The 26,205-nt window shown below is 44.1% G+C and overlaps 1 protein-coding gene and 1 long non-coding RNA gene across 3 annotated transcripts in view; one reads left to right on the top strand and one right to left on the bottom strand.

The window, feature by feature from the left end:
• The window catches only part of PCP4 (Purkinje cell protein 4), a 51,605-nt gene extending 25,527 nt beyond the window's left edge, over positions 1-26,078 (top strand). Inside the window, exon 3 of the mRNA XM_069945875.1 lies at positions 25,697-26,078. Coding sequence (XP_069801976.1) covers positions 25,697-25,827 — 131 coding nt within the window. The 3' untranslated portion in view covers positions 25,828-26,078. The remainder of the gene's footprint in view (positions 1-25,696) is intronic.
• LOC138767955 (uncharacterized) lies at positions 512-23,530 on the bottom strand. Of its 2 annotated transcripts, XR_011358887.1 has the most exons (5): positions 23,454-23,530; positions 21,976-22,073; positions 17,558-17,628; positions 16,056-16,090; positions 512-964 (listed from the first exon to the last, which is right to left on the bottom strand). It is a non-coding gene; the product is annotated as an uncharacterized lncRNA (long non-coding RNA). The 2 variants fall into 2 exon arrangements; XR_011358886.1 differs by lacking the exon at positions 512-964 and having other exon boundaries at positions 15,986-16,090.
• Positions 26,079-26,205: the final 127 nt, after the last annotated feature.

Genomic DNA, 26,205 nt, shown 5'->3' with positions numbered 1-26,205 from the left:
GCAGGGGCAGTGTGATGGGCAATGTTCGGCTGGAGACCTTGTGTCCTGGCATTATGTGGAGGTTACTGTGACATGTATCACCTACCTGACCATTATACACACCAAGTCTCCTCCGCCATGGTGTCAGGACCCCCTAATGGCAGCAGATAATGCCCGGGGAGGGGGGGGGGGGGGGAGGCACACTGCAGACATAGTTTAGGAATAAGGAACATGACAGAGGACAGGATGGTGACTCGACCTCCAAATTCTCCAGAACTCAATCCGATCGATCTTCTTTGGGATGTGCTGGAGAAACCCATCCATGTCATGAGCTTTCGAAATCATGATTTATTGCACAACCTTCTTATGCAGTCTACTGTATAGCAGGGACCACTATAGTAGATGGACACCCAGACAGGAAGACGAGGGGTTGCTAAGCAGAATACACAGTACAATAAGGTGCACGCAGACAAGAAGATGAGGGGTTGCTAAGCAGAATACACAGTACAATGAGGTGCATCCATAACAGGGAGGCGGCAGGAATAGAAGTGACTTTAATGAAGTCTGGATTTGAAGCACATTACGATTCATCTATCACCAGCGAATATTTGCAGTTTTCTGTACCAGCTATACACTCGCCTTAATGTGTGCAGAACCCAACAGGCGGCTGAGACATCCCACAGGCTATTGATTCTTCCTGCTCTCTGATACACAGTACATTGCGGAACAGCTTGAGCGTGCAGGTAAATGAGGAGCGGGCTAAGAAGGTCACACCAGTCCTTTACAATCCTGCTCCATGTTCTTTTTCAAGAGTCTATTGATTGGTTTTATAATTTGTTCTATTTAACTCCAGATTCCACCCTGTAATATTTACATCGCAGGCGGTTAACTTAGTACAAGGTTATATTTTACTTTTTTCCCGTGGGCAGACAAAGTGCGTGTTCTCACAATATTTAAAGCAACAATATTCCTGCAATGGTTTTACCTGTAGGGATTTATTAACTTCATTAGTTTGTATATAGAATTAATTTACATAATAAATAGTCTCTGTGTACATACATTACATTACATTATACCAGAGCTGCGCTCACTATTCTGCTGGTGGGGTCACTGGATACATACTTTACATTACTTATCCTGTACTGATCCTGAGTTACATCCTGTATTATACCCCAGAGCTGCACTCACTATTCTGCTGGTGGGGTTACTGTATTCTCCATTTCTACTATAATGTGCCTGCACTTGCTGTAATAAAGTGCCTGCACTTACACTCAGCTATATACACTGCTGCTATAATGTGCCTGCACTCACACTCAGCTAAAAACACTGCTGCTATAACGTCTCTGCACTTACACTCAGCCCTACACACTGCTGTGTAGAAAAGTTTCTATCACTGTCCTCCTGCACAGCTCTGTGATTCCCACTTCCAGATTGGTCCATGCTGAACACACCTCCCTTTCCCATTGCTGTCATGTGACACACAGACCTCTGACAGCAGCCCTGCTTCTTTATTCTAGCCTGTTGTACTACACTACTACATTATGGGGATCTACAGTTCCATCTTGTATCTACAAACTGCTGCTGTTTTTCATTTTTATGCAGTTACTATACATTATACACCACATGCTGCTATACTCTACAGTAACTTATAATAAGACATATCCAGCTTTGCAAATGTTTGTTTTACATGTTATTTAGAATAAAGAATCATTATTTTTTGGGTATGGAACCATTTGTCTGCAATTCTATGATTCCTTATGGGAAAATTTGCTTTGGTTTAAGAGGGATTTTGGATTACAAGCACAGTCCCATAATGAAATATGCTTGTAAGGCACCACTGTACTTATTACTATACTAAACCCCTGGTCCGGTCGCATTCCACACCAATAAATAAAGCCTTTAAACCAGCACCCACCAAAATATACACATAAACATACACACATTTAAAAAAATTTTTTTTTGTTTTGTTTTTTGGCACTAAAATGCTCCCGTCCAGTACATGATAACGGACGTCCATAAACCAGCCCAGGATTTTGTAGTTATATAAAAGTCCCACCAAAGTCCCAAAGAAAACCTTTCCCCATATATATAACCTACCACGTAACATTAATCTCAGGTGTAGGAACAAACACGAAAATTAACAATAATATTTAAACCAAATAAACACATACTAATAATATACACAGGACAAAGTAGACGTAACAAACATCCACAATAAACTATAGTAAACTATAATAAACACAGCTTGAAAGCTCAGGTTAAGCGCCTGCAGGCCCTATATCCCTATATAGCTACAGCACAAAACAAAAGACTACTGTGTCAGCATCAGCCCATCACCAGGAGAGGAGACGCAGGCTACAGCACCTTAGGTAGAGCCCCTCCAAAGACGAGAGGCCCTAGCAGCCCCTAGTCTCTCGGACTCCACTGCTGGTGAGGGTCACTGTGTACATACATTGTCTGGATGTCAGAGTCATTGTTCCCCCTTACACCCCCATGTCCTGCCACCTGTCTCTGGTATATAGGGTTACAGCAGCGTACAGGGTTACAGCTGATGGGGATATTTGCTCAGCTCATGTTATGCAGCAAATAGTTTTTCTTTTAATGCAAATCTATTCAAATGTCTATGAAAAGCTGAAAGGTGAGCGAGAGCTGGGAGCGGAGTATTTGGTTATAGACAGGGCTGTACAGTATATATAAGGGCCCACACACTCTTCACACACTGTAATATCATAAATATTCTGTATATTTCTGTAATGATATTAATCAGTGTTAACAAAGAAAATGATCAATGTGACATGGAATAATAAATGTGTTGGGTGACAGGATAGATAAGTGTGAATACCGCTCATAATAACATATATAGCTCATAGAAATGTCATCAAACTCTGTGGCTACCAACTCCTGTAGAACTACAACACCCAGCCTGACCGCCTCCACTCTTTAAGGTAGAGCAGTAATATTTAGGTGCTCTATCATGTCAGTTTTCTGCGGACGCTTTTCATTTAATAGTGGCCACAGAAGACATGTCAGTTCACACATGTCCAGCCGCACGCTCCATTGTGTGCAGCAGTGAATTGGGATGCGGCCACTGATGCGTCTGCATCCCAATTCATCAGAAATGAAGATCTTCTCTGACACCAGCCGTTCTGTGACTTACGTAATGTGAACATGGCCTTTTTTTGGCACTGTATGGATTTAGGCACTGTATGGATTCAGGCACTGTGTGGATTCAGGCACTGTAGAGCTGTATTATTTAGTCACTTTATGACAGTATTATGTAGCCACTATAGTGAGGCATTATATAAACAATATACAGTATGTATTATAAAAATATGTAATATAAAATCAAGTTTTAGAGCACTGTATTGCGGTATTTTTATATCTTTAAAAAGCCTGGCATTATTATCATTCCTGAGTAGCTGCCTTTAAGGTGAATGGCTGCTTATGGATACATTTGGCGCATATCCCAGGAGTTCTACAGGCCTGTATGATAAGCAAACCTACTGATGTATGTAGGTAATGGCAGATTGTGATACAAATGTAGAAACCCCCCAGCTGTTATAAAAATTAAAGCAATTGGTAGGGGGTTCGCCTCTGGATGAAAACTGGTTGAAAGCAGAGATCTCATGCCAGCTTGTGCTTTTCAACACAAACAAATTCACTTTCATTAGTTGCAATACAATGTGTTGCTCACCTAAGGCAGCGGCAGTGGGGATGGAGGCAGCTCAGCAGTGTGGGTGGAGATGGCTCAGCAGTGTGGGTGGAGGCGGCTCAGCAGTGGGGGTGGAGGCGGCTCAGCAGTGGGGGTGGAGGCGGCTCAGCAGTGGGGGTGGAGGCGGCTCAGCAGTGGGGGTGGACGCACCTCAGCAGTGTGGGTGGGAGTGGAAGCTGCTCAGCGGTGGGAGTGGAAGCTGCTCAGCAGTGGAAGTGATGGCAGCTCGGCAGTGGGGGTTGAGGGGACTCAGCAGTGTGGGTGGGAGTGGAAGCTGCTCAGCGGTGGGAGTGGAAGCTGCTCAGCAGTGGGGGTGGAGGCGGCTCAGCAGTGGGGGTGGAGGCGGCTCAGCAGTGGGGGTGGAGGCACCTCAGCAGTGTGGGTAGGAGTGGAAGCTGCTCAGCGGTGGGAGTGGAAGCTGCTCAGCAGTGGAAGTGATGGCAGCTCGGCAGTGGGGGTTGAGGGGACTCAGCAGTGTGGGTGGGAGTGGAAGCTGCTCAGCGGTGGGAGTGGAAGCTGCTCAGCGGTGGGGGTGATGGCAGCTCGGCAGTGGGGGTGGAGGCGGCTCAGCAATTGGGGGTGGAGGGGACTCAGCAGTGTGGGTGGAGGGGACTCAGCAGTGTGGGTGGAGGGGACTCAGCAGTGTGGGTGGGGGTGGAGGGGACTCAGCAGTGTGGGTGGGGGTGGAGGGGACTCAGCAGTGTGGGTGGGGGTGGAGGGGACTCAGCAGTGTGGGTGGGGGTGGAGGGGACTCAGCAGTGTGGGTGGGGGTGGAGTCGGGTTGGCTCAGCAGTGTGAGTGGAGATGGCTCAGCAGTGTGGGTGGAGGCAGCTAAGCATTGGTGGTGGAGTCGGCTCGGCAGTGGGGGGTGGAGATGGCTCAGCAGTGTGGGTGGATGCAGCTCAGCAGTGTGGGTGGATGCAGCTCAGCAGTGGGGGGTGGAGATGGCTCAGCAGTGTGGGTGGATGCAGCTCAGCAGTGGTGGTGGATGCAGCTCAGCAGTGGTGGTGGATGCAGCTCAGCAGTGGTGGTGGAGATGGCTCGGCAGTGGTGGTGGAGGGGGTTCGGTGGTGGAGGTGGCTCAGCAGTGTGGGTGGAAGTGGAAGCGGCTCAGCAGTGGTGGTAGAGGCAGCTCTGCAGTGTGGGTGGGGCCAGAAGTGGCTCAGCAGTGATCGTGGAGGAAGCTCAGCAGTGGAATTGGAGTCAGCTCAGCAGTGGTGGTGGAGGTGGCGACTCAGCAGAGGGGGGTGAAGGCGGCTCAGCATTGGGGATGGAAGCGGTTTAGCAGTGGGGGTGGAGGCGGCTCAACAGTGGGGGATGAGGATGGAGGCGGCTCAGCAGTGAGGGGTGGAGGCGGCTCAGCATTGAGGGTAGAGGCGGCTCAGTAGTGTGGATAGGGGTGGCTCAGCAGTGAGGGTGGGGTGGCTCTGCAGTGGGTGTGGGGGCAGTTCAGCAGTGAGGGGTGGAAGCAGCTCAGAAGTGAGGGTAAAGGGGCTTTAAAGGGAAATGCCCCTTTATAACCCCATATGTAGTAATCTGACATCTTCTAGGCAGCACATGACATAGCTGGCACTGTAGCCGACCCAAAAATCACTTATTCAAATATAGAAGATATTATTAATCAACCTGAATAAACACTGATTTTTTTTTTTCCATTTGAACTCTCTACAATCTAATGTGTTTGGACTGTCTCCTGCCAGAGATGTGATGGGTGATTCCATTACAGCTCTGACATAACCAGCTCTGGTATTAAATATCAGGACTCTGCCATCCGACCCATGAAAAACCGGCATCTCACATCCCTGGCCAATAAAGGATATCACTACCTAGGCAACCGCTTTTGCTCATCACACAAGAACATCTAAAATTTAAGAAAATGAAACAACCTTGCAAATACTCTTAAAGGGGTAGTCCAGCTATTTTTTCTTTCTTTAGTGAGTGAGTAATGTCTCTTCCGTTCCTGGAAGATCTGTGCACTAGAATCAAGGCCCTGTGACAGCTGTGATGGCGGGGGAGCTGGCACTATTATGTAGACCTGCTGTCGGAGCATGGATAACCCCTTTAAATCATCCTGTTTTATGTATATAGCTCCTATGACTTTTCATTGATTATTATTCAGTTTTAGCTCTTCCAGTAGAAGAGGTGAATTAATACTAGTGCAGGATCGCATCACATAATTGTACATAGGAACTGTGTATACAAAACAGAGACAATTTTTTGTCCCTTTAAGTTCACTGGAGCAATAAAAAACTTTTAACGGGTACTGCAGAGGGAAATAATGTTTTTAAATCAACCGGTCTCAAAAAGTTATACAAATTTGTAAATTACTTTAATTAAAAAAAATCTTAAGCCTTCCAGTACTTATCAGCTGGTGTATGTCCTGCAGGAAGTGGTGTATTACATCTAGTCTGACACCTATGTCTGTTATAGAAACTGTCCAGATCAGTAGCAAATCTCCATAGAAAACCCCTTTAGGCTATGTGCACACACAGTAAGATACTGGCTGTTCCCTGAAAAGATCATCCTGCAGTACCGGCCGGATGATCTTTTCGGCCGCAGGGTTCTGATGCAGGTGAATTCGTACGTGCCCGCATCAGAACTCCCCACAGCACACTATGGAGTGAGGGGCCGGAGCCGCTTGCTCCATTGTGTGCACTGACAGGGTTTTCTACGGCCGCTATTCACTGAATTGAGGCGCCGCTAGGCATCCTGACCGGAGCGTATACTATGTGTATATGCTCCGGCCTGGATCCCATTGACGGAGTGGCAACGAATATTTTCGTAATAATCACGGCCGTTGTACACGGCCATAATTTTACTAAAATATACGTTGTGTGAACATAGCCTTAATGTAATTTTAGTTCATTGAAGCCACCACTAGAGGAAGCTTCCTGCATACAGAGTCATATAACCAGTGGGATCTGCATGAATATGTGCGCAGTCACCTGCCTATAGCAGCAGCAGCCACCACTATGGGAATTTTTAGCATTCCCTGAATAATTCCGCATTTACATACTGAATGAATAAGATCTGTGTTATTTTATGCTTCATATGTGTTTGAATACAGAACCTTGAGGTAATTATTAGGCAAAAGAGTTACCTTTTGTACTCACAAGGCTGCTCCCCCCCTCACTTCTTATCTGTTGCAGAGAAGCAAAGTGAGGAGGATTTTCTGTGTCCATTATAAACAATGGAGGGACCAAGGGGGATGAGTTAGCAGGGAGAGGAGAGAACCAGCCTGTGCAGTTTGAAATATAGGAGCCAGCACAGCATAACATCCTGCAATCTTACCTCACTAAGTTCCCAAAACAGCACTGAGCAGTCTGACCCTGAATCCAGCATCCAGAATCTCCAAAGTGCACTGGCTCGTTCTCTACTCTTCCTGCTTGCTCATCCCCCCCCCCCCCCTTCATATGTTATAAGAACCCATCTTCACTTTGCTCCTCTGTAATGAAGACAACCTGATAATGAACAGATATGGGGGGGGGGGAGGCTGCAAAACAGCCTTGTAAGTACAGAAAAAGGCTATTTTTGCCTAATAAAACCTATCATAACATTTCTTATATTCGCTTGTACTACTGATTTCTGCAAATTTGTTTGGAATGACGAGTACGCTTTAAGGCTGAGTTCTCCTTCATTTGGTGATCCAGCACCGCACCTGATGGTGATATATGGGGATTCTGGATGCCACAGGCTGGACCAGACACATCATTTGCCAATTGGCTAAAAAGAGTCATGGCTTTGTAACCATTGACCATCTGCCATCTGACTATCACCAAATCAAAAACCATGCATTCAGTGTTTCTTTATCTTGTGCTTGGGGGCAGTGTCGTAGCTACCATAGAGGCAGGGTAGGCGAGTGCTATGAGGCCCGTGCAGGAGGGGGGCCAGGGGAGAAGATAAGGGCCTCCTGTGTCCTTCTGCTTAACCCCTTATGTACTGCAGTGTGTAAGTGATCCAATGTGTACTTACATGCTGCAACACTAAATAGGGTTAACAAGCTGAAGACAAAAAAAAACCTTGCTTTCCTGCACTGATAACCCCTGACCTCTGTTCTCACTGCCTGCTGTGCAGAGGTCAGGGGTTATTAGTGTACCAGCAGTAGAGCAAAGATTTCCTTGTCTCCTGAACATTGGGTCACTTACACACTGGAGTAACAAGGGGTTAAGCAGAATGTAGTCTGCTCCTGCATGCACCTATGTATTTATCCACAAGGCTCCTAATGGATCCTTATAGCTAAATACAGTGGACTGACAGAACAAGTGTGTATATATATATATATATATATATATATATATATATATATATATATATATATGTGTGTTTGCTCTGTCAGCGCTGCCCGTGTATAAAGTGTCAGTGTGTTAATTAGATTTGTTCCAAGGTCGCCCAGGAGGCAAATCTATGCCCTTGGTTTTTTTTTTGTTTAAGGGGAAATTGCCAGAAGTCCTATATACCCCTCTATACACTATATACCCGACAGTTCTGCACTGTTTATGTAACTTGTAGCTTATGCACATTAGAAATAAACTAAAACTTTAAATATTCTAAATACCTAATAGCCAAACTGAGATGTCATGTGATCAGACTGTATACAGAGCCCGGTTATATACAACATTGGAAGTTTTATATACAGAGCCTGGTTATATACAATATTGGCAGTGTTATATACAGCCTGGTTATGTGCAACATTGTCAGTGTAATATACAGCCTGGTTATATGCAACATTGCAAGTGTTATACAGTATAGAGCCTGGTATACAACATTAACAGTGTTATACTGAGCCTGGTTATATACAGTATTGGCAGTGTTATATACAGCCTGGTTATCTGCAACAATGGCAGTGTTATACATTATACAGCCTGGTATACAACATTAACAGTGTTATACTGAGCCTGGTTATATACAACATTGGCAGTGTTATATACAGCCTGGTTATGTACAACATTGGTAGTGTTATGCTGAGCCTGGTTATATACAACATTGACAGTGTTAGTAGAGGCCCTCTATACCTGTAGTATATAGTTGGTGGAGGTCCTGTATACCTGTAGTGTATAGTTTTGGGGTCCTGTATACCTGTAGAATAGAGTTGGTGGAGGTCCTGTATACCTGTAGTGTATTGTTTGGTGGTCCTGTATACCTGTAGTATATAGCTGGTGGAGGTCCTGTATACCTGTAGTGTATAGTTTGCCGCCCCTGCCCCCCCCCCCCCCGCCGACTGCAGACCATAAGTAAGGTGTGTGCAAAAATCCTGCAGCTTATAATAATAAGTGCATACACAATCCTGCATCATCATAATCTGACGCCCTCCTGAGGAAGCGATAGACGCTAAACGTGCGTTAAGGGGGACCCGGTGGCAGTGGTAATTGTTTACATCTACATGGGTGAGCATTTAGGATGTTAACTACTTACTATGCATGTGTGTTGGGAAGCTGATATGAATAATCCCAGTAGGGGTGATAGCAAGATAGGGATAGCAACCCATGCATAGTATTGTGATGGTATTGAATGTCTCTCCCCATGAATTGTTATTTGCACAGTTTACTGCTTTGATATATGCTATTTTGCACATTGCCACTTTCATTCTGGTCTGTTTCTTTGGTTTGATAAGTGTTGTTCGTGTATGTTTTATAATAAAGTATATGTTTTTTATGGGAACCAGTCTCATTGTTTTTTCAGTATACAAAATCATCATAATCCTACCCTCTTAGGCACTACCTTTCATCCTTTATGAGGACAACACAGAAGAGATTTCAAAGTTTCTAACACTGCAACCCCCCCCCCCCCCCCCCCCGCAGGTAGCCTCAGTACTGTATACACTCCCCCCCCCTGCAGGCACTCCTCTACTGTATACACTCCACACCCACAGTTAGCCCCCATACTCTATACACCCCCCCTCGCAGGTAGCCCCCATATTTTATACACTCCCCCCTTACTGCAGGTTGCCCCCATACTGTATACACTCCACCCCCGCAGGTAGCCCCCATACTGTATACACTCCCCCCTGCAGGTATCCCCCATACTGTATAAACTGCCCCCTTTGCAGATAGCCCCTATACTCTATACACCCCCTCCCCCCCCGCAGGTAGTCCCTATACTGTACACACTCCACCCCCGCAGGTAGCCCCCATACTGTATACACTCCCCCCCCCCTGCAGGTAGCCCCCATACTGTATACACTCCACCCTTCTTGCAGGTAGCCCTCATACTGTAAACACTTCGTCCCCGCAGGTGGCCCCAATACTGTATACACTCCTGCCCCCCTGCAGTAAGCCCCCATGCTGTATACACTCCCCCCTTCAAGTAGCCCCCATCCTGTATATACCCCACCACCCAGGTAGCATGTCAATTCTTCGAGTGGAGAGCGGCGGCAGCGGAGGCGCACGCACCCTCTCATTCACTCAAAGCAGGACACTGAGCACGCCGGGATTGTGAGGCGGAGCGCTCCGCCGCAGAATTCCACCGTTCGTGCTCAGTGTGAACGGGGCCTTACTGTATTTATTTCTGTGGATCTGTTGTGAGGCAGCTGGCCCTAGCAACCAATCAGATTCCAGCTCCCTTTGAAAATGAAAGTAGTAATCCTATTGGTTGCTAAGGCTTCCAACTGCCATTTCGGCTGGAGAGCTGCAGCACTATTTATGTCATTTGTGTGTGGAGGTTCTCCCAGTCATTTCTATGGGGCGGTCTTTCCCATCCCCCTCTCCTCCTGTACATCTGGTAAGGACCTTCGCTCTAACCTTCCCAGGCACCCAATGTATCTGCGTGCTAAATTTGGGGTCAAACGGTTCAGGCGTTTAGAAGTCTATAGAGGACAGACGGACAGACAGACAGACTTTCATTTTTATTATATAGACTAGAAAATGTACCAGGCGCTGCCCGGGTATAAAGTGTCAGTGTGTTAATTTGTTCTAAGGTGCCCAGGAGGCCAATCTAAAGGTATTGTTTCATCAGTGGAATTAGTGTATACCTGTAGTGCATAGTTGGAGGGGTTCTGTATACCTACAGTGTATAGTTTTTAGGGGTCCCGCATATCTGTAGTGCATATTTGGGGGGGGCTGTATACCTATAGTGTATAGTTGGGGGAGTCCTGTATACCTGTAGTGTGTAGTTGGGGGGGCTGTATACCTGTAGTGTATAGTTGAGGGAGGTCCTGTATACCAGTAGTATATAGTTGGGGGGGGCTGTATGCCTGTAGTATAGAGTTGGTAAAGGTGCTGTATACTTGTATTATAGAGTTGGTGGAGGTCCTGTATACCTGTAGTGTAAAGTTTGGGGTCCTATATACCTGTAGTATATAGTTGGTGGAGTTCCTGTATACCTGTAATGTATAGTTTTGGGGTCCTATATACCTGTAGTGTAAAGTTTGGGGGTCCTGTATACCTGTAGTATAGAGTTGGTGAAGGTGCTGTATACCTGTAGTATAGAGTTGGTGGAGGTCCTGTATACCTGTAGTGTATAGTTTTGGGGTCCTATATACCTTTTAGTGTATAGTTTGGGGTCCTGTATACTTGTAGTATATAGTTGGTGGAGGTCCTGTATACCTCTAGTGTATAGTTTTGGGGTCCTGTATACCTGTAGTGTCCTGTATACCTGCAGGGTCGTAATTACCATTAGGCACCCATGGTCTGGTGCCTAGGGTAGCACCTTGCAGAGGGGAAGTACCCTCCCGTTCAGAAAATCTGGTGTCTTTTCGAGGGGGGTATGGCAGTATTGGTCAGGTCTGGTATAGCGGTGTTATCCAGTCACAGTATGGCGGTATTGGTCAGGTCTGGCAGTGTTATTCAGTCACAGTGTGTCGGTATTGGTCAGGTCTGGTATGGCGGTGTTATCCAGTCACAGTATGGCGGTATTGGTCAAGTCTGGTATGGCAGTGTTATCCAGTCACAGTGTGGTGGTATTGGTCAGGTCTGGTATGGCAGTGTCATCCAGTCAGTGTGGCGGTATTGGTGAGGTCTGATATGATGGTGTTAAATGTGACCTCTGGAGCTATTATCCACCAATCTATCATGATGCTAATTGGTGAGTGAGGATGGGGCGTCCTCAGGTTTAGTGCTTAGGGCAGCAGCAGCTGGTAATACTGCCCTGTATACATGTACTGTATAGATGGAGTATGGGGTCCTATATACATGTACTGTATAGATGGAGTAGGGGGTCCTGTATACATGTACTGTATAGATGGAGTAGGGGGCCCTGTAAACATGTACTGTATAGATGAAGTAGGGGGTCCTGTATACATGTACTGTATAGATGGAGTAGGGGGTCCTGTATACATGTACTGTATAGATGGAGTAGGGGGCCCTGTATACATATACTGTATAGATGGAGTAGGGGATCCTGTATACATGTACTGTATAGATGGAGTAGGGGGTCCTGTATACATATACTGTATAGATGGAGTAGGGAGTCCTGTATACTTGTACTGTATAGATGGAGTAGGGGGTCCTGTATACATGTACTGTATAGATGGAGTAGGGGGTCCTGTATACCTGAAGTGCCCTGTATATACATGTACTGTATAGATGGAGTAGGGGGTCCTGTATACCTGAAGTGCCCTGTATATACATGTACTGTATAGATGGAGTAGGGGGTCTACCAGTTATTTCTGTGGATCTGTTGTGAGGCAGCTTCCCTAGCAACCATTCAGATTCCAGCTCCCTGTGAAAAAAAAAAGCAGTAATCCTATTGGTTGCTAAGGCTCCAACTGCCGTGTCTGCTGCAGCTAATTATATCACCTGTGTGTGCAGTGTGGAGATTTTCCCATTCATCTCTATGGGGCGCCTCTCTTTCCCCTCCCCCTTCCCTCCTGTACATCTGGCGGGGACGGGACCTTCGCAATAACCTTCCCGGGCACCCAATGTATCTGTGTGCCAAATTTAGTTACGCTGCTTGGGGGGTAAGGAAGAATAGTCGGCTTGTCCTTCATTGATTGGTTGTCGGGAACAGTTTACAGTTGGAGGAAGAGATCTGGTCACTTAACATACAGACTTGTAGGCTTTGTCGGTGACCTGGTGATAGAGAGTGTGGCCTCTTGGCAACCAGTATGGCAGACAAAAGGTTGCAGAATTGGAACTGAAGGACAAGAATTGAACTGTTTCAAAACTTTCTAAATAGCATAAAATTCATACATTTATATGTAAACAGTGCCGCGTCTATCCACTGTCTACCGTCCTCTAATAATCATCTTACAGTAACTGGAAAATCTTGCTGCTCTATTTCACCACATGTAACAAACTAAGTAGTATAATAGAGATAAGAATATGGTGGTACTGAAGGGAAAGTCGGTGGGCGGTATGAATATATATATATATACTCATTGTGGAGAGATAACGCCACTTGTCATAATAACATTCAGATCAGTCAGCACAGCCTGGGGTAGCTTAGGGGCTTTTGTGAAGGGCTTTGTATCAGGATGCCACCCATAGGTGGACAATAGTGGGTGTCCAAGATGTATTTCACTTCTTGATACCAGTGCATGTAAATAACAGAAGGACTATAACTTGTATTATTTATCTCATGTTCGGGAACAAACTAATTGTACAGAAATTTGGGGGATATGACGGTCACAAATTCCAATGCACTAGTCCATGGAGTTATGAGATGATCCAGATCAGACACTTATACATGTATGTGAATATACAGTAATTCCATATGTAGTGAGCCCACAGGGGCATTAGAAAAGATACCGACCTGACACAGCTCCAAGGCCGTCCTTCAGTGCATGTTCAGAACATACCAGCCTCTCCCGCTGAAGGGGGCCACAAAGAAATCCTGGCAACCAAGATGTATGCCAGCTACAAATCTTAAAGGGGTTGTCGTAAGATGACAAAAAAATGCATAGCTGGGATGGTGTGAAAATAATAGGTATACTTTGTAATAAAAATACTCACCTCCTCTTATCCCCCATAGCTGGCTCTGCTGGTCTCCACTTCTGGATTCTTGTCACATCCCAAGGCCACAGGACCTGCCCATTTAGCCAATTAGTCGCTGAAGCTGTGTCGCGTGTAATTTCCTGTGGGGTTGGGATGACACCGACCCCAGAATAGGCAGAGACCATGTTCATCTGCAGGGGATCAGAGGAGGTGAGTATAGTATGTTTTTAGCATGGTGTTTTACACCACCCCAGACAACCCCTTTTAAATTGAATTGTATAAAAGAATGCTGTTATTTTGTGAGTCCAAAGTCCAAAGACAGGCTAAAAAAATGGTGTATGGTAGGGAAAGACTTAAAGTGACACGGTTGCCCCCTTTTTGCATTCTGACTTCTCTACACAGGTGTAAAAGGTAAATTTAGCAGTTTTCATACCTTATTTTATATCATACATCATGGTGCTAGTTCAAATAAAAAGTGATCTTTTATCAACTGCAGATTGTGCTAAATGGGCGGGGCTTCACAGGGAAAGCGCCACTGAGCCCCGCCCACAGTGTCACTGTTGGTCCCGCCCCTCCATGATGTCATAGGCACATCGCCCCCCCACTCGGATCATTGGAACAGGCTGGCCTAAAGTTCTAGGCCCCACCCCCTCTAAGTCAGCCCATACCAATGGGCATCAAGGGGGCGGGGCCTATGCGACGATGATGTCACGGAGGGGACGGTGCCAACTGTGAAACTGTGGGCGGGGCTAAGTGGAACGTTTGCCATGAAGCCCCGCCCACTTAGCACAATCTGCAGTTAATAAAAGATCACTTTTTACTTGAACAAGCACCATGCCGTAGGATATAACACAAGGTGTGAAAACTGCTAAATTTACCCTTTACACCTGTGTAAAGAAGTCAGAATGCAAAAAGGGGGAGACAGTGTCACTTTAAGAATCTAAATCTGTATAGTATGGAGGAAAGAAGGGAAAGGGAGGACGTGATTGAAACCGTTAAATATGCTAAAGAACTTAATAGGGTGCAAGTGGACCACGTGGGTGTAACAAAGTGTTGGGGCCATGATCCAGATACAGTTCCCTTAATCTGTTATTGGAAATTTTCCCTTCATAAAGATAGTGTTCTAACAGTAGAGCAGCTGGAAAACTACAGATTTGAGACCACTGTTCTAACAATAGCCAAAAAGTGACAATTATCACAACCTGAAATGCATTTATCAAAATTTATATGAAGAGAGTGTGAGTAATTTCCCAGGATGCTCCTCAAGCTGTAGGATATTTGTTTCAGATTACCTTTTATGCGCTGACATCAATCACTCTTTCATGCTGGGGGATCAATCCTCCACCTTCTATTCTCTCCATCCAACCTTCCAAAATCATGTTTTACGAGAGAAGAAGAATTGAAACTTCGATAACAGAAGACTTAAGTCTAAAGCAATGTGGGGAGTACCTGCATATTGTCCACAATAGTTTTTTTGCCCCCCAAACTAGAACTGGATACAAAAGGGCATCACCCTGTATATCTTGACTGGTTAGTAAAAAAAAATTGGATTGGTATGGATCTCTCATATGGTAGCCAGAGTCAAATTATATCAATAAAGTATGAGAGGATCCTCCGCGAGGCCCAGGTTCTTAAGAAGGTCCTGCAGAGCACAACCCCATTCACTTGTCACTGTCCAGTACCCCTGGGTTCTGTTACTTTTAGGATATCTTAGGATATGTTATTATAGGTGTATGTGACTTATTGATGGATGGTTTGCCCAAACATAGAATTCTATCGCCCCTTATACTGTACCTCTATCCTCTTCCATGTGATTCCATGAGCAAAATCTATCATGTTCATTCATCTACAGTATCTTCTTACAAGAGTGTTCTCCTCTAGAAGCATACAGAGCCTAACAGAGCTATCACATAATTGGGCCATTTAAAGGAGGCATTAACCCCTTCCTGTCTCAGCCCATTTTGGTCCTAATAACACAGCACTTAACATGTTTGTTGGTATGATTTTTAGGTTAGTCATATTTTGATCACTTTTGTTGCATGTGTTTTTAGTGGCAGGATAAGTAAAAAAAAAATGCACTGTTTAGGTTTAAAGGGGTTATCTGGGATTTCTTCAACACAACTCTTGTCTCCAGTTCAGGTGTGGTTTGCAATAAGGCTCCATTCACTTCAATGGAACAAAACCCCACCCAAACTGGAAAAAAGAGTGGCAATGTCTCTGGAAGTAAGTAGATATGTTTTTCTAATGCTGGATAACAGGAATCCCAACCTTTGAACACAAGGAATTAGATCTCATTCTCTTTTTACCAGGGTATGGTGTCCATGTGGGATGCCCCTCCTTGACTTACTTTCCCCTTTCAAGAAAGTTTGTAAAGAAGCTTTGTTGTAGAGTGTAATGGAGCCGTTTCCGAAAGAAAGCGGCCATGTTTTTTCAACTTCTTTAAATTATTATTAAAGTAATAATTGTATAATTTACATTGTTACAGGAGCAATTACCAACTGTACGGTTTGCAGGAACGACCGGTGCATGTCTGGAGGGGATTAGAAAGAAAAAAAAAAGAAAAAAGACATAATAAAAAAGGCAGGATTTGTATTACAGCTGGATACTAAAACATTCTTTTTTTGTTATTATTTTCTATTTTCTAAGTGTATTTTTATTTTATTTTTGGTATATGAATAATGTAGGGGATATTTTTCTGAGCTGTTTAGAGATATTCTTTATAGCAAGCCCAGTAGGAAAATAACAATAGACTGGAGCTGACTGTCATGAATGAGAGAGATTTCTTTGCACGCTCTGTGACCTGTGCAGAGGTCATATGATAAGGAGGAGGAGGCTGAGCTTTGAGCTTCAGCTACTGTCTTATCTGTACATTGTGTCTGTGATGATAAGGAGAACATATTTAGTGTTTGTTTTTTTTCTGCTGACATCAACTTTGCCACAAATACAGTAGAATGTTCCTATCCTTAGGCATGCTATCAGATAGTTCAGTTCAGTGTACACCATCTTGTAATAATACGTTTCCCCCTTAAGAATATCTTCCTGTCTGTGCGTGAATCAGAATGTTCCCCCACAGGCCACCAGTAGATGACCTTCCCATTGCTTTTATTATATTGCTCGCCCACAGCACTTCTAGGTTGGCTGAGATAATGATTGTGGGGTCACTTTTCTTCATAGAAGTTGACATTATGGGATCATTAATCCTCCGTTTTGCCTTTAGATTTCAGCACATTAAATGCATTATTTCTTCCTCCGAACTGCAAATACCGTAGAGTGATTGTTCCTGGGTAATCTAGAAATAGATTTTATCTTTCTGTATCCTCATCTATATTTGTTTCAAGATTTTAATTTTTTTTTTTTTCATTTCAACCCTCCAAAAGATAAATGTAGACATTGTCTAGATTAGGATATCGAATAACACACCATTGGCCTCTGAAGGTGACTAGGGCAGAAACACACAAAAAAGGAGCCTAATAGAAATGTACCTTTAAAAAAAATGACCTATTGTTTTTTTATGTTAAATACTGTTAAGAATTTTTCGTGTTTTTTAAATCTTTGTTAATTCTCCATTTTACTATATTAAAAAATAATCCTGAACTCTTGCAGTTCTCATTCTGGCCACTAGGCCTAACAATAAGCTTAGACGTCCATTTGTGACTGTAGAGTAAACTTCTTATTGCTATGTTCACATACCGTCATTTTATTGAACGGACGTCATTTAATGACAAATAATAGTCGTTATTTCATAAATAATGGGCGCTGTTTTGAAATAAATGGCATCCATCCAATAAAAACGACTGTCATTTTGCCAGTGTGTAAACATAGCCTATAAGTGTTCTCCTTATCATCACAGACATAATTAAGGCCCTATTACACAAAAGAATTATGGGCCTTACTTGGCTGATTACTGGCCATTCAGGACAATAATCTTTTTGTGTAATAGGACATGTTAAAAAGCCATGATCAGCCAACATGTAAGATGTCTGCAGCGACAACTCACCCATACAGATATGTCCCCTCCGGTCTTGTTTCCTATGTCCACGTGGCTGCTGTAAAGCACATCTGTAAATGCTGTTGACAGATCAAATTAGAGGCTGAGGCAAGATGGCAGCCACCATAATAATATTCAAAAATTGTAATAAATTTATTTTAAAAGAAAATAGAAACCGGTTAAAAATTTTTTTAAGTATTTGCGCCTACTAAGAAAAATTTCCTTTAAGGTTGTTTTCTTTCACCTGAGACCAATCATGGCTCAGCTTTCCCTTCTCACATTGCTCTGGTAAAATGAAAGCTGAGCTGTGATTAGTTAATATGGGCAACAAAATATTGTACCATAATGGCTACTGCACACTCAGCAATTTCAGGTGGAGTTCACTCTAGTATAAAGGCAGATTGTGCCGGAAAGTCAGTGAAATCCATCTGGAATGAGCTTTCTATTAGGTTTAATGTTGCTGTTAGAATAGACATTACACTGGGGGAAGCTGTCTGTGTTACTAGTGCTGCAGGCTCCTCTGATGTCTATATATTACATGTTACCATTAGAGCAGACATTACGCTGGTGGAGCTGTCTGTGTCACTAGTGCTGCAGCCTCTCCTGATATCTATATAATACATGTTACCATTAGAATAGACATTACACTGGGGGAGCTGTCTGTGTCACTAGTGCTATGGGTGCTTCAGTGTAGCAGAGCAAGTGGTGATTGATAGAGATTAGCGCAACTCGAGCAATTTGTTTGGCTGTATCCCTGTTTTCCAGGACTTCCTAAGGCTGCATCTAACTTCTTCAGCCACCAGTAATCAAATGCAGAATGGCTGCAATCGAGAATGCTTGAGTTGCGCTCATCTCTAATGATTGACAGTTATCTCTGATTCCTGTGCTACAAGGTGCCACATCTGCAGCACTATTAGCACAGGCTGCTTCCCCAGTGCCAATATGCAATAGAATAGTCATTGGGGAGGCTCAGTATCTGCATACAGCAGCTCTAGCAATATGTATCTGTGCCAGGATTAGGGCTTCAGCAGCTCTGCAGTTCCTGACACTAGGGCCAATAGGGACAGCAGAGTTAACTCTTACTGCTGCCTCTCAATGTAAAAAATTTAAAAATGTAAATATATATAAATATATAGACACATTTATACTACAAAGTTACATAACTCTATTAAAGAAATGTAAAAAAACAAACAAAAATACCCCTTTAAAGCTAGTTTTACATGAATGTTATATGGAAACAATTATTCGCCTTACTAAAAGTCTTATGACATGGGATCTATAATGCATCATAGGGATCTGTAAACCAGTCTGGCTAAGATCTGAAATACAGACACTAAAATGTGAAACAAGTCATAAAATGTTAAAATAACAGGTTTTCAATGTCCTTATCGGTGTGATTTACTCCTACTTTCCATTTTTACTTTCACCTGTATCCCTTAAGTATAGCTTTATACATGTTCAAAGGCTGTGTTTACACTACGTATATTTCAGTCAGTATTGTGGTCCTCATATTGCAACCAAAACCAGGAGTGGATTGAAAACACAGAAAGGATCTGTCAACACAATGTAGAAATTGAGTGGATGGCCGCCATATAACAGTAAATAACGGCCATTATTTTAATACAACAGCCGTTGTTTTAAAATACCAGCAAATATTTGCCATTACATGGCGGCCATCCACTCAATCTCAACATTGTGTGGACAGAGCCTTTCTGTGTTTTTAATCCACTCCTGGTTTTGGTTGCAATATGAGGACCACAATACTGACTGAAATATACGAAGTGTGAACCCAGCCTTTATATCTTTAAAAAAAAAATTAATCCTTATTTTTTGCTGATTTTTGGGAACATTAATCCTTTTTCCACTGGAGGTTTATTCTTTGTTCTAGAACTTATAAAACAGCTGATGCTGAATGCCTAGTCCTAAGCCGCCGTGTGAAGGATGGATCAGCATAATCACAGCTGTCATTGTGGTAATGGCCTATTTTTTCTTCAGCACTTTTCAGGAGGGAACCGTCTTGGTTCTGCCCTGAGACTTGCGGAATCTTTACCCGTCTAGAACATAAATCTGTGTCCTTTTACTATTGCTGATTTAGACTGAACCGAGGAGCAGGTGAGATTGTAAAGGAATTTAACAAAGCCTTCCAGTAAAGCTTCCCCCCTTTCCTCCTCCTCCTCCTCCCTCCCCGCTCCATCATCCTTGAGGGAAGGAAGATCGAAGTCTCATATTTTCTGGTGCTGTCATTGTTCATTTTGTCTCAGAGTGGAAGAAAGTAAACGGAATAATTTGCTGCAAGCAAAGTTTCAACTAATAACTGTGGGATGAAATTTATCAGATGTCATCGAATCTCAAAGAACAAAAAATAGCTCTCCTCCAATATTGGAATGAGAATGAAAGAAGCACTCCTGCAATTTTTTTGTTTGCCTATATAATGCAGACTTATCACCATGATTCCTGCTGTGTCATCTGTTTCATCCCAGATCTGCTGCATCCATATATTTCATCACAGTATTGCAACCTCTTCCTTTTAGATATGCTCTCAATCTCATGATGCATCAGCACAGCAACAGATGGGAAGCTACAGCTAGTACCATCTCTGCATGCTGGGGGGATAGTGTAATAATCTACATCTGTATAAAAGTGCCCCGATTACAAAGAAATGTCGTCTATGACACACCAGAGTCTCCTAAGACTGTACCTAACTGCACCCTCGTTTTTTAGCATAACTCTAACACAATGTAGAGGATTTCCCAACCCTAACTCCTAATCTTTATTCTGATTGCTAAAATGGTAGCAATTATTTTGATAATTTACCAAAAATGAAAAACAAAAGTTTGGCAGGTTCTTGTCACTCTTCCTCAAGAACTCTTCACTCCACCCCTACTTTTTCTCACTGGTCCTCTAGGGCAGTGTTTCTCAACCTTTTCAAGCCAAGTACCCCCATTTGATGAGATGCTCCAGCCAAGTACCCCCTAGGATGAAATTGATTATAAACATTGCCTTAATAACGCCGAGATCACACAATGCATCTATAGGCTCTGTATAAGGTCTGTGTCAGCAACTAATTCCCAGATCAGATCCCCCATAACAATGTGAATGATCTGTAAGACCCAGTAATAATGCCAGTAGTCATGTCTAATGTTGCCCCCGTAGTCAGTAATAATGTCCCCTTTCACAATAATAAATCCCCCTTCCCTAGTAATAATGCCCCTGTAGCCATTATTAATATCCCCGTCCCAATAATAAGAGCCAATGTGGCCAGTAATACATGGCCCCTGCAGCAGCCAGATACATGGCCCCTTGCATGTAGATACATTTCCACTTGCAGCCAGGCAGGGCCAGCCCTGGCACACAAACCCCACCAGCCCACATATATCTCCCACCACCAATTGCATTAACTGTGTTAAGCAGAAGAATTTTTAGCTCTGCTTTGTTACACCATTTTATTACATATATAATGCCCAGAATTATCACAGAACAAAAATAAGTGTACACTACCAATATAGTCACTAATACCCCCATATACTGACCATATAGATAGATACCAGGTGTACACAGATGCTGCAGAGTATTACACCCTGCAGACTATAGAAGAGTATACAGCAGTGATATCAGATACCAGGTGTACACAGATGCTGCAGATTATAGAAGAGAATACAGCAGTGATCAGACGCAGTCACAGGTGGAATACAGAATTAGGTTATGTTCACAGTACATAAGTACTGTAGTGATTGCGGCTTTTGTTGATCACAGCCGTGATTACTACGGTACTTACGTAGTGCTGCAGGCTGAGGGAATCCCGACTGGAGTGTATACACATAGTATACACTCTGGCTGGGGTCCCTAGCGGCGCCGTAGCAAACTGACATGTCAGATTTCTGTGGCTGCTATTAAATTCATTTCACACAATGGAGCATGCGGCTGCGGCCGCACGCTCCATTGTGAGCAGCGGGGAATTTGGTGGCAGTGAAGATCTTCCGGCCGGTACCGCAGTACCAGCCGGGATGATCTTTTCTGACACTGGCCGTTCCGTGACCTGGCGTCTTACAGAGTGGGAACATAGCCTTACAGAGGATCTGTCATCTCTTGTGTCATTGTGCTGTTCCCGCTATCCCTCCTGGAAATCTAGGAATACATTGGTCAGTCGGTGTTAGGGCCTTATTACACAGAGAGATTATCGGCCAAGTAAGGTAGACAGCAATCAGCCATGGAGGAGGTGGAGCTCATCATAGTCTTTAAACAGTTTTAAAACTCATTGGCTGCTGATCCCCACTGATCACAGCAAGAGCTGCAAGAAGAATTCTGCAGACCCCTAAATACAGTCATATCCCAGACCCCTGATTAAATGGAATCCACATAACCTAATCGTCCCCCCCCCCTCTCCTCCACCATAAGTGATTACACTGTAATTACATCCAGGGACTCACAGGTGGCGTCTTCTCTGATCAGTCATTTTGCTTTTCTTCCCCATCAGGCCCAGGCCTCCATGAAGACGTCTCTCAGGTACAACTTGTCCCCACAGAATCTGCGAGACAAACACTTTAGGCTTCATGCATCAGCACCATCTTCACCTCTATACAAAGCCCCTGTGTATTGCTCCACAAAGTAATAGTGCCCACTCTGTGCCCCCATATGGTATACATAGCTCTTTTTGTGACTTCATATAGTATATATACCCCCTCTGAGGCCCCATATAGTGTACATATACCCCCTCTGTGCCCCACATAGTTTATATAGGCCTCTTTTGTACCCCCAATATGGTGTTTATATGCCCCATATAGTTTTATATACCCCCTCCAGGGGGCAGACATAGACTGCAAAGGGCCCTGTGTTCTTGTCACTTCTGTCTGGTCCCTGCAGCCACCACTGGGACTTCGAAGCCGGTCTGTGAAGTGACAGGCCACTCAGCCAATAACTGGCCATGGTAGTACCATCTCAGCCAGTGATTAACCTGAGCAGCCTGTCACCTCATAGACCGGCTCTGAAGTCCCAGTGGTGGCTGCAGGGACCAGACAGACGTGACAAGAACACCGGGGAGCGCGGACAGGTGTGTATAACGTTTATAGTTTTTTCTACACAATCATCAGCTGTCGGCTGCACATCACTACACAATTACATGTAGCAATGTGCAGCCCTGGCGGCTGAAGATTTTTAAAATGGAATTATTGACAACAATCAACAGATCATCATCGGCTGATCGTTGTCTTTATTACACTGAGCGATAATCTACCAAATCGTCCTGGTTACCAGCAGATTTATGCATAAGAGAGACCAGCGATCCAGCACATTGCGAGGAAAATTAGCCTTTATTTTCAAAATGTAGTTCTTACAAGTGAAACACCATAGCAGATTATCGCTCAGTGTAATAAGGTCCTTACTATAGCAATATGGGCCCTATACTGTGAGTAGCTGTCAAGTCTCTGGCTCCTTCAGCTTCCTTGTCAGAGACTTCTTTTCCACAGCAAGCAGACAGGTTTAACCCTTACAGTGCTTGCACAGATAATCCATTCAAGAGTTGCAGGAAGGCAATGTAAGTGTTAAACTTCTGTCAGCAGTAAATGAACACAAGTCACTGAAAGAAACCAGGGAATCCAGAGAGAGGAGTTGAACCCCCCCACCGGCTCTGACACTGCCATGACCCTCACCTCATAATTAGATTAGGTAAGAGAGAGCAGGACTTCCACCTGCTCTCCTGCTCTGTGTGCAGGCGGGTCGGGGGAGGAGACGCTGTCTGCAGGAGGGAGATGATTAGCAGAGCAGCCGGAGGAACACCAAGAAGTTCCTGTAGCTCTGTGCTCTCCCCTGCAGCCACGGCCCCCTGGAGTCTCACTCCCCTGGCCCCTGTGCACTGATAGCTGTAGTATTTCCCTTCACTAGACAAAAAAAAAAAGAAAAATCAACTCACCTGTCACCAGCAGCTCCTCTCCTGTAGCTTCTTCCAGCAGCTTCCCCATCCTTGAAGCGTTCTCCTTTGTCTCCTGTCACGTCCCGCACAGACAGCCTGGTACCCAGGAACTGCCTGTGCCGGATGTGTCCTGCTGCCTCACTCATAGATCTGCCTGTTTGCGGGGCTGCAGGGCCGCTCCAGGCTGCCTGTGCGGGACATGACAGGTGACCGAGGAGAACGCATCAAGCATGGGGAAGCAGGTGACAGATGACCCGTACCTTACTCCCTGCTGTGAAGGAGGACAGCGGGTAGTTTCTCCAGCCAGGGCTGCTTCTGCCATGAGGCCAAGTGAGCACTTGGCCTCAGGCGGCAGATTTTCAGGTGTCTGAGGGGACGGCAACTGGGCCTGACATTTTAGTGAAGTCATTAAGACCAACTCACTCAGTGTTCTCTGGTGTGTGCAGCGGAGGGCAGCCTCCCTATCTATAGATCATGTGCTCTCCTTCCTCCCTGCCCAAGCCACCCCTGCGCTTAGAATAATAAAGTTCAGGACCTGTGTGTGTGCAGCGTATCCAGGGGGTACAGCATGTGGCACTATTCAGGGGGGACCATGTGTGGCAGCATAATATCCAGGAGTTGCAGTGTGTGGTAATATATTCAGTGGTCATAGTGTGTGGTGCTTCTACATTTCCGTAAATTCTATTGAAATGAATGGAGCTGCACTCTTATACCACACACAATCTGGGTACAGGGGTGCCACTGTTTTTGCAAGAAAGCAGCTGAATTCTGGATAACTTTATGATAGTTACCCACGCATTCCTGTTTACATGGGAAAAAGTCTAATCAACTACCGATTAATGCCCAAACAGAAGCTGCTGTGAACTGAAAAACAGAGGGAGAGGGGCGCCATTTAAATTTTCGCCTCAGGCAGCAGAAAAGCTAGAATCGGCCCTGTCTCCAGCATCTTCCGGCGTACCCCCTCAACCTGCACCGCGTACCCCCTCAACCTGCGCAGCGTACCCCCTCAACCTGCGCCGCGTACCCCCTCAACCTCCGCCGCGTACTCCAGGGGGTATGCGTACCGCAGGTTGAGAAACACTGCTCTAGGGTGTCTCACTCCTCTACTAGGACCTGCCACTCTGTCCCAGTTTTTGCCAATCCCCCTGCACAATTTCCTCCAGTAGGACTCTTCACCTCTAGTTCTTCTCTCCTCCTCTTGGGCATCTCAATCATCGTTTTGGATATGTCTCTCCCTCTCTACCTCAGATCTTTTCACTCCATCCCTAGTTCTTTTCCTTTCCCCAGACTCGAGCCTCTGCTTCCTGCTGGGCCAAAAACTTTCAGGACTACCACTAACTCCTTCCGGCCTTGGGCCCCAGACATTTTAATCTAGCAACGTCCCTGTCTGGGAGTCTACTGTACATAATTATATATGCAGCTGGTATAACCTAGGTATCTCCTGTATATAATTATATATGTACAACTGGTATTTTATGGGTATCTCCTGTAAATAATTATATATGTTCAGCTGGTATAAGTTCTACATCTCCTGTATATAGTGATATGGAGCAGGCTGGTATAACCTGGGGATCTCCAGTATATAATTATACTGTATATGTACAGCTGGTATAACCTGAGTATCTCCTTTATGTAATTATATATGTACAGCAGGTATAACCTGGGTATCTCCTGTATATAATGATACTGTATATGTACAGCTTGTATAACCTGGGTATCTCATGTATATAATTATATATGTAAAGCTGGTATAACCTGGGTATCTCCAGTACATAATTGTATATGTACAGCTGGTATAACCTTGGTATCTCCTTTATGTAATTATATATGTACAGCTGGTATAAGTTATATACTGTATCTCCTGTATATAATTATACTGTATATATACAGCTGGTATAACAAGGGTATCTCCTGTATATAATTGTATATGTACAGTTGGTATAACCTGGGTATCTTCTTTATGTAATTATATATGTACAGCTGGTGTAAGTCTTATATCTCCTCTATATAATTATACTGTATATGTACAGCTGCTATAACATGGGTATCTCCTATATATAATTATATATGTACAGCTGGTATAAGTTATGCATCTCCTGTATATAGTGATATGGAACAGGCTGGTATAACCTTGGTATCTTCTGCATATAATTATATATGTACAGCTGGTATAACCTGGGTATCTCCTGTATATAATTATATATGCATATAGATAACACTTTGTTTTTCTTATTACCTTACAGATAACCAGAAGAAAGTTCAGGAGGACTTTGACATTGACATGGACGCCCCCGAAACAGAGAAAGCAGCTGTGGCAATACAATCTCAGTTCAGAAAATTTCAAAAGAAGAAGCAAGGTTCAGATGACTCGTAGTACCTACCTCTCACCACTAGGGGAATGAGAAATCAACAACAAAAATTTTATCTGAAAAAAGGAAAAGGATAGAATGATTTATCAGGAAATTCTAAATATATAGGGTGCATGTACAAAGGGTCTAACTATTTATAGTCTATTAGACACAATCACTGAGCGCTTCACTGCAGTATGTTTATCTAGAAACCAAACTGTAACCTCCTATTTTATGTGATGTTATAATAAAACATGCTGAGATGATACATGGAAAACCTTCTCTGACCTGTTTTTTTTGTGTATACAGCATGACAGTGAACTTGTACAAACCAAAAGAGCGGGTGATTTAGAGTTATAGATTGTATAATACCCCAGAGCTGCACTTACTATTCTGCTGGTGAG

This window comes from Dendropsophus ebraccatus, chromosome 11 (genome assembly GCF_027789765.1).
Source record: "Dendropsophus ebraccatus isolate aDenEbr1 chromosome 11, aDenEbr1.pat, whole genome shotgun sequence".
NCBI lineage: Eukaryota > Metazoa > Chordata > Amphibia > Anura > Hylidae > Dendropsophus > Dendropsophus ebraccatus.
The sequence above is the reverse complement of the archived record's forward strand: the minus strand, read 5'-3'. Positions and strand labels throughout refer to the sequence as shown.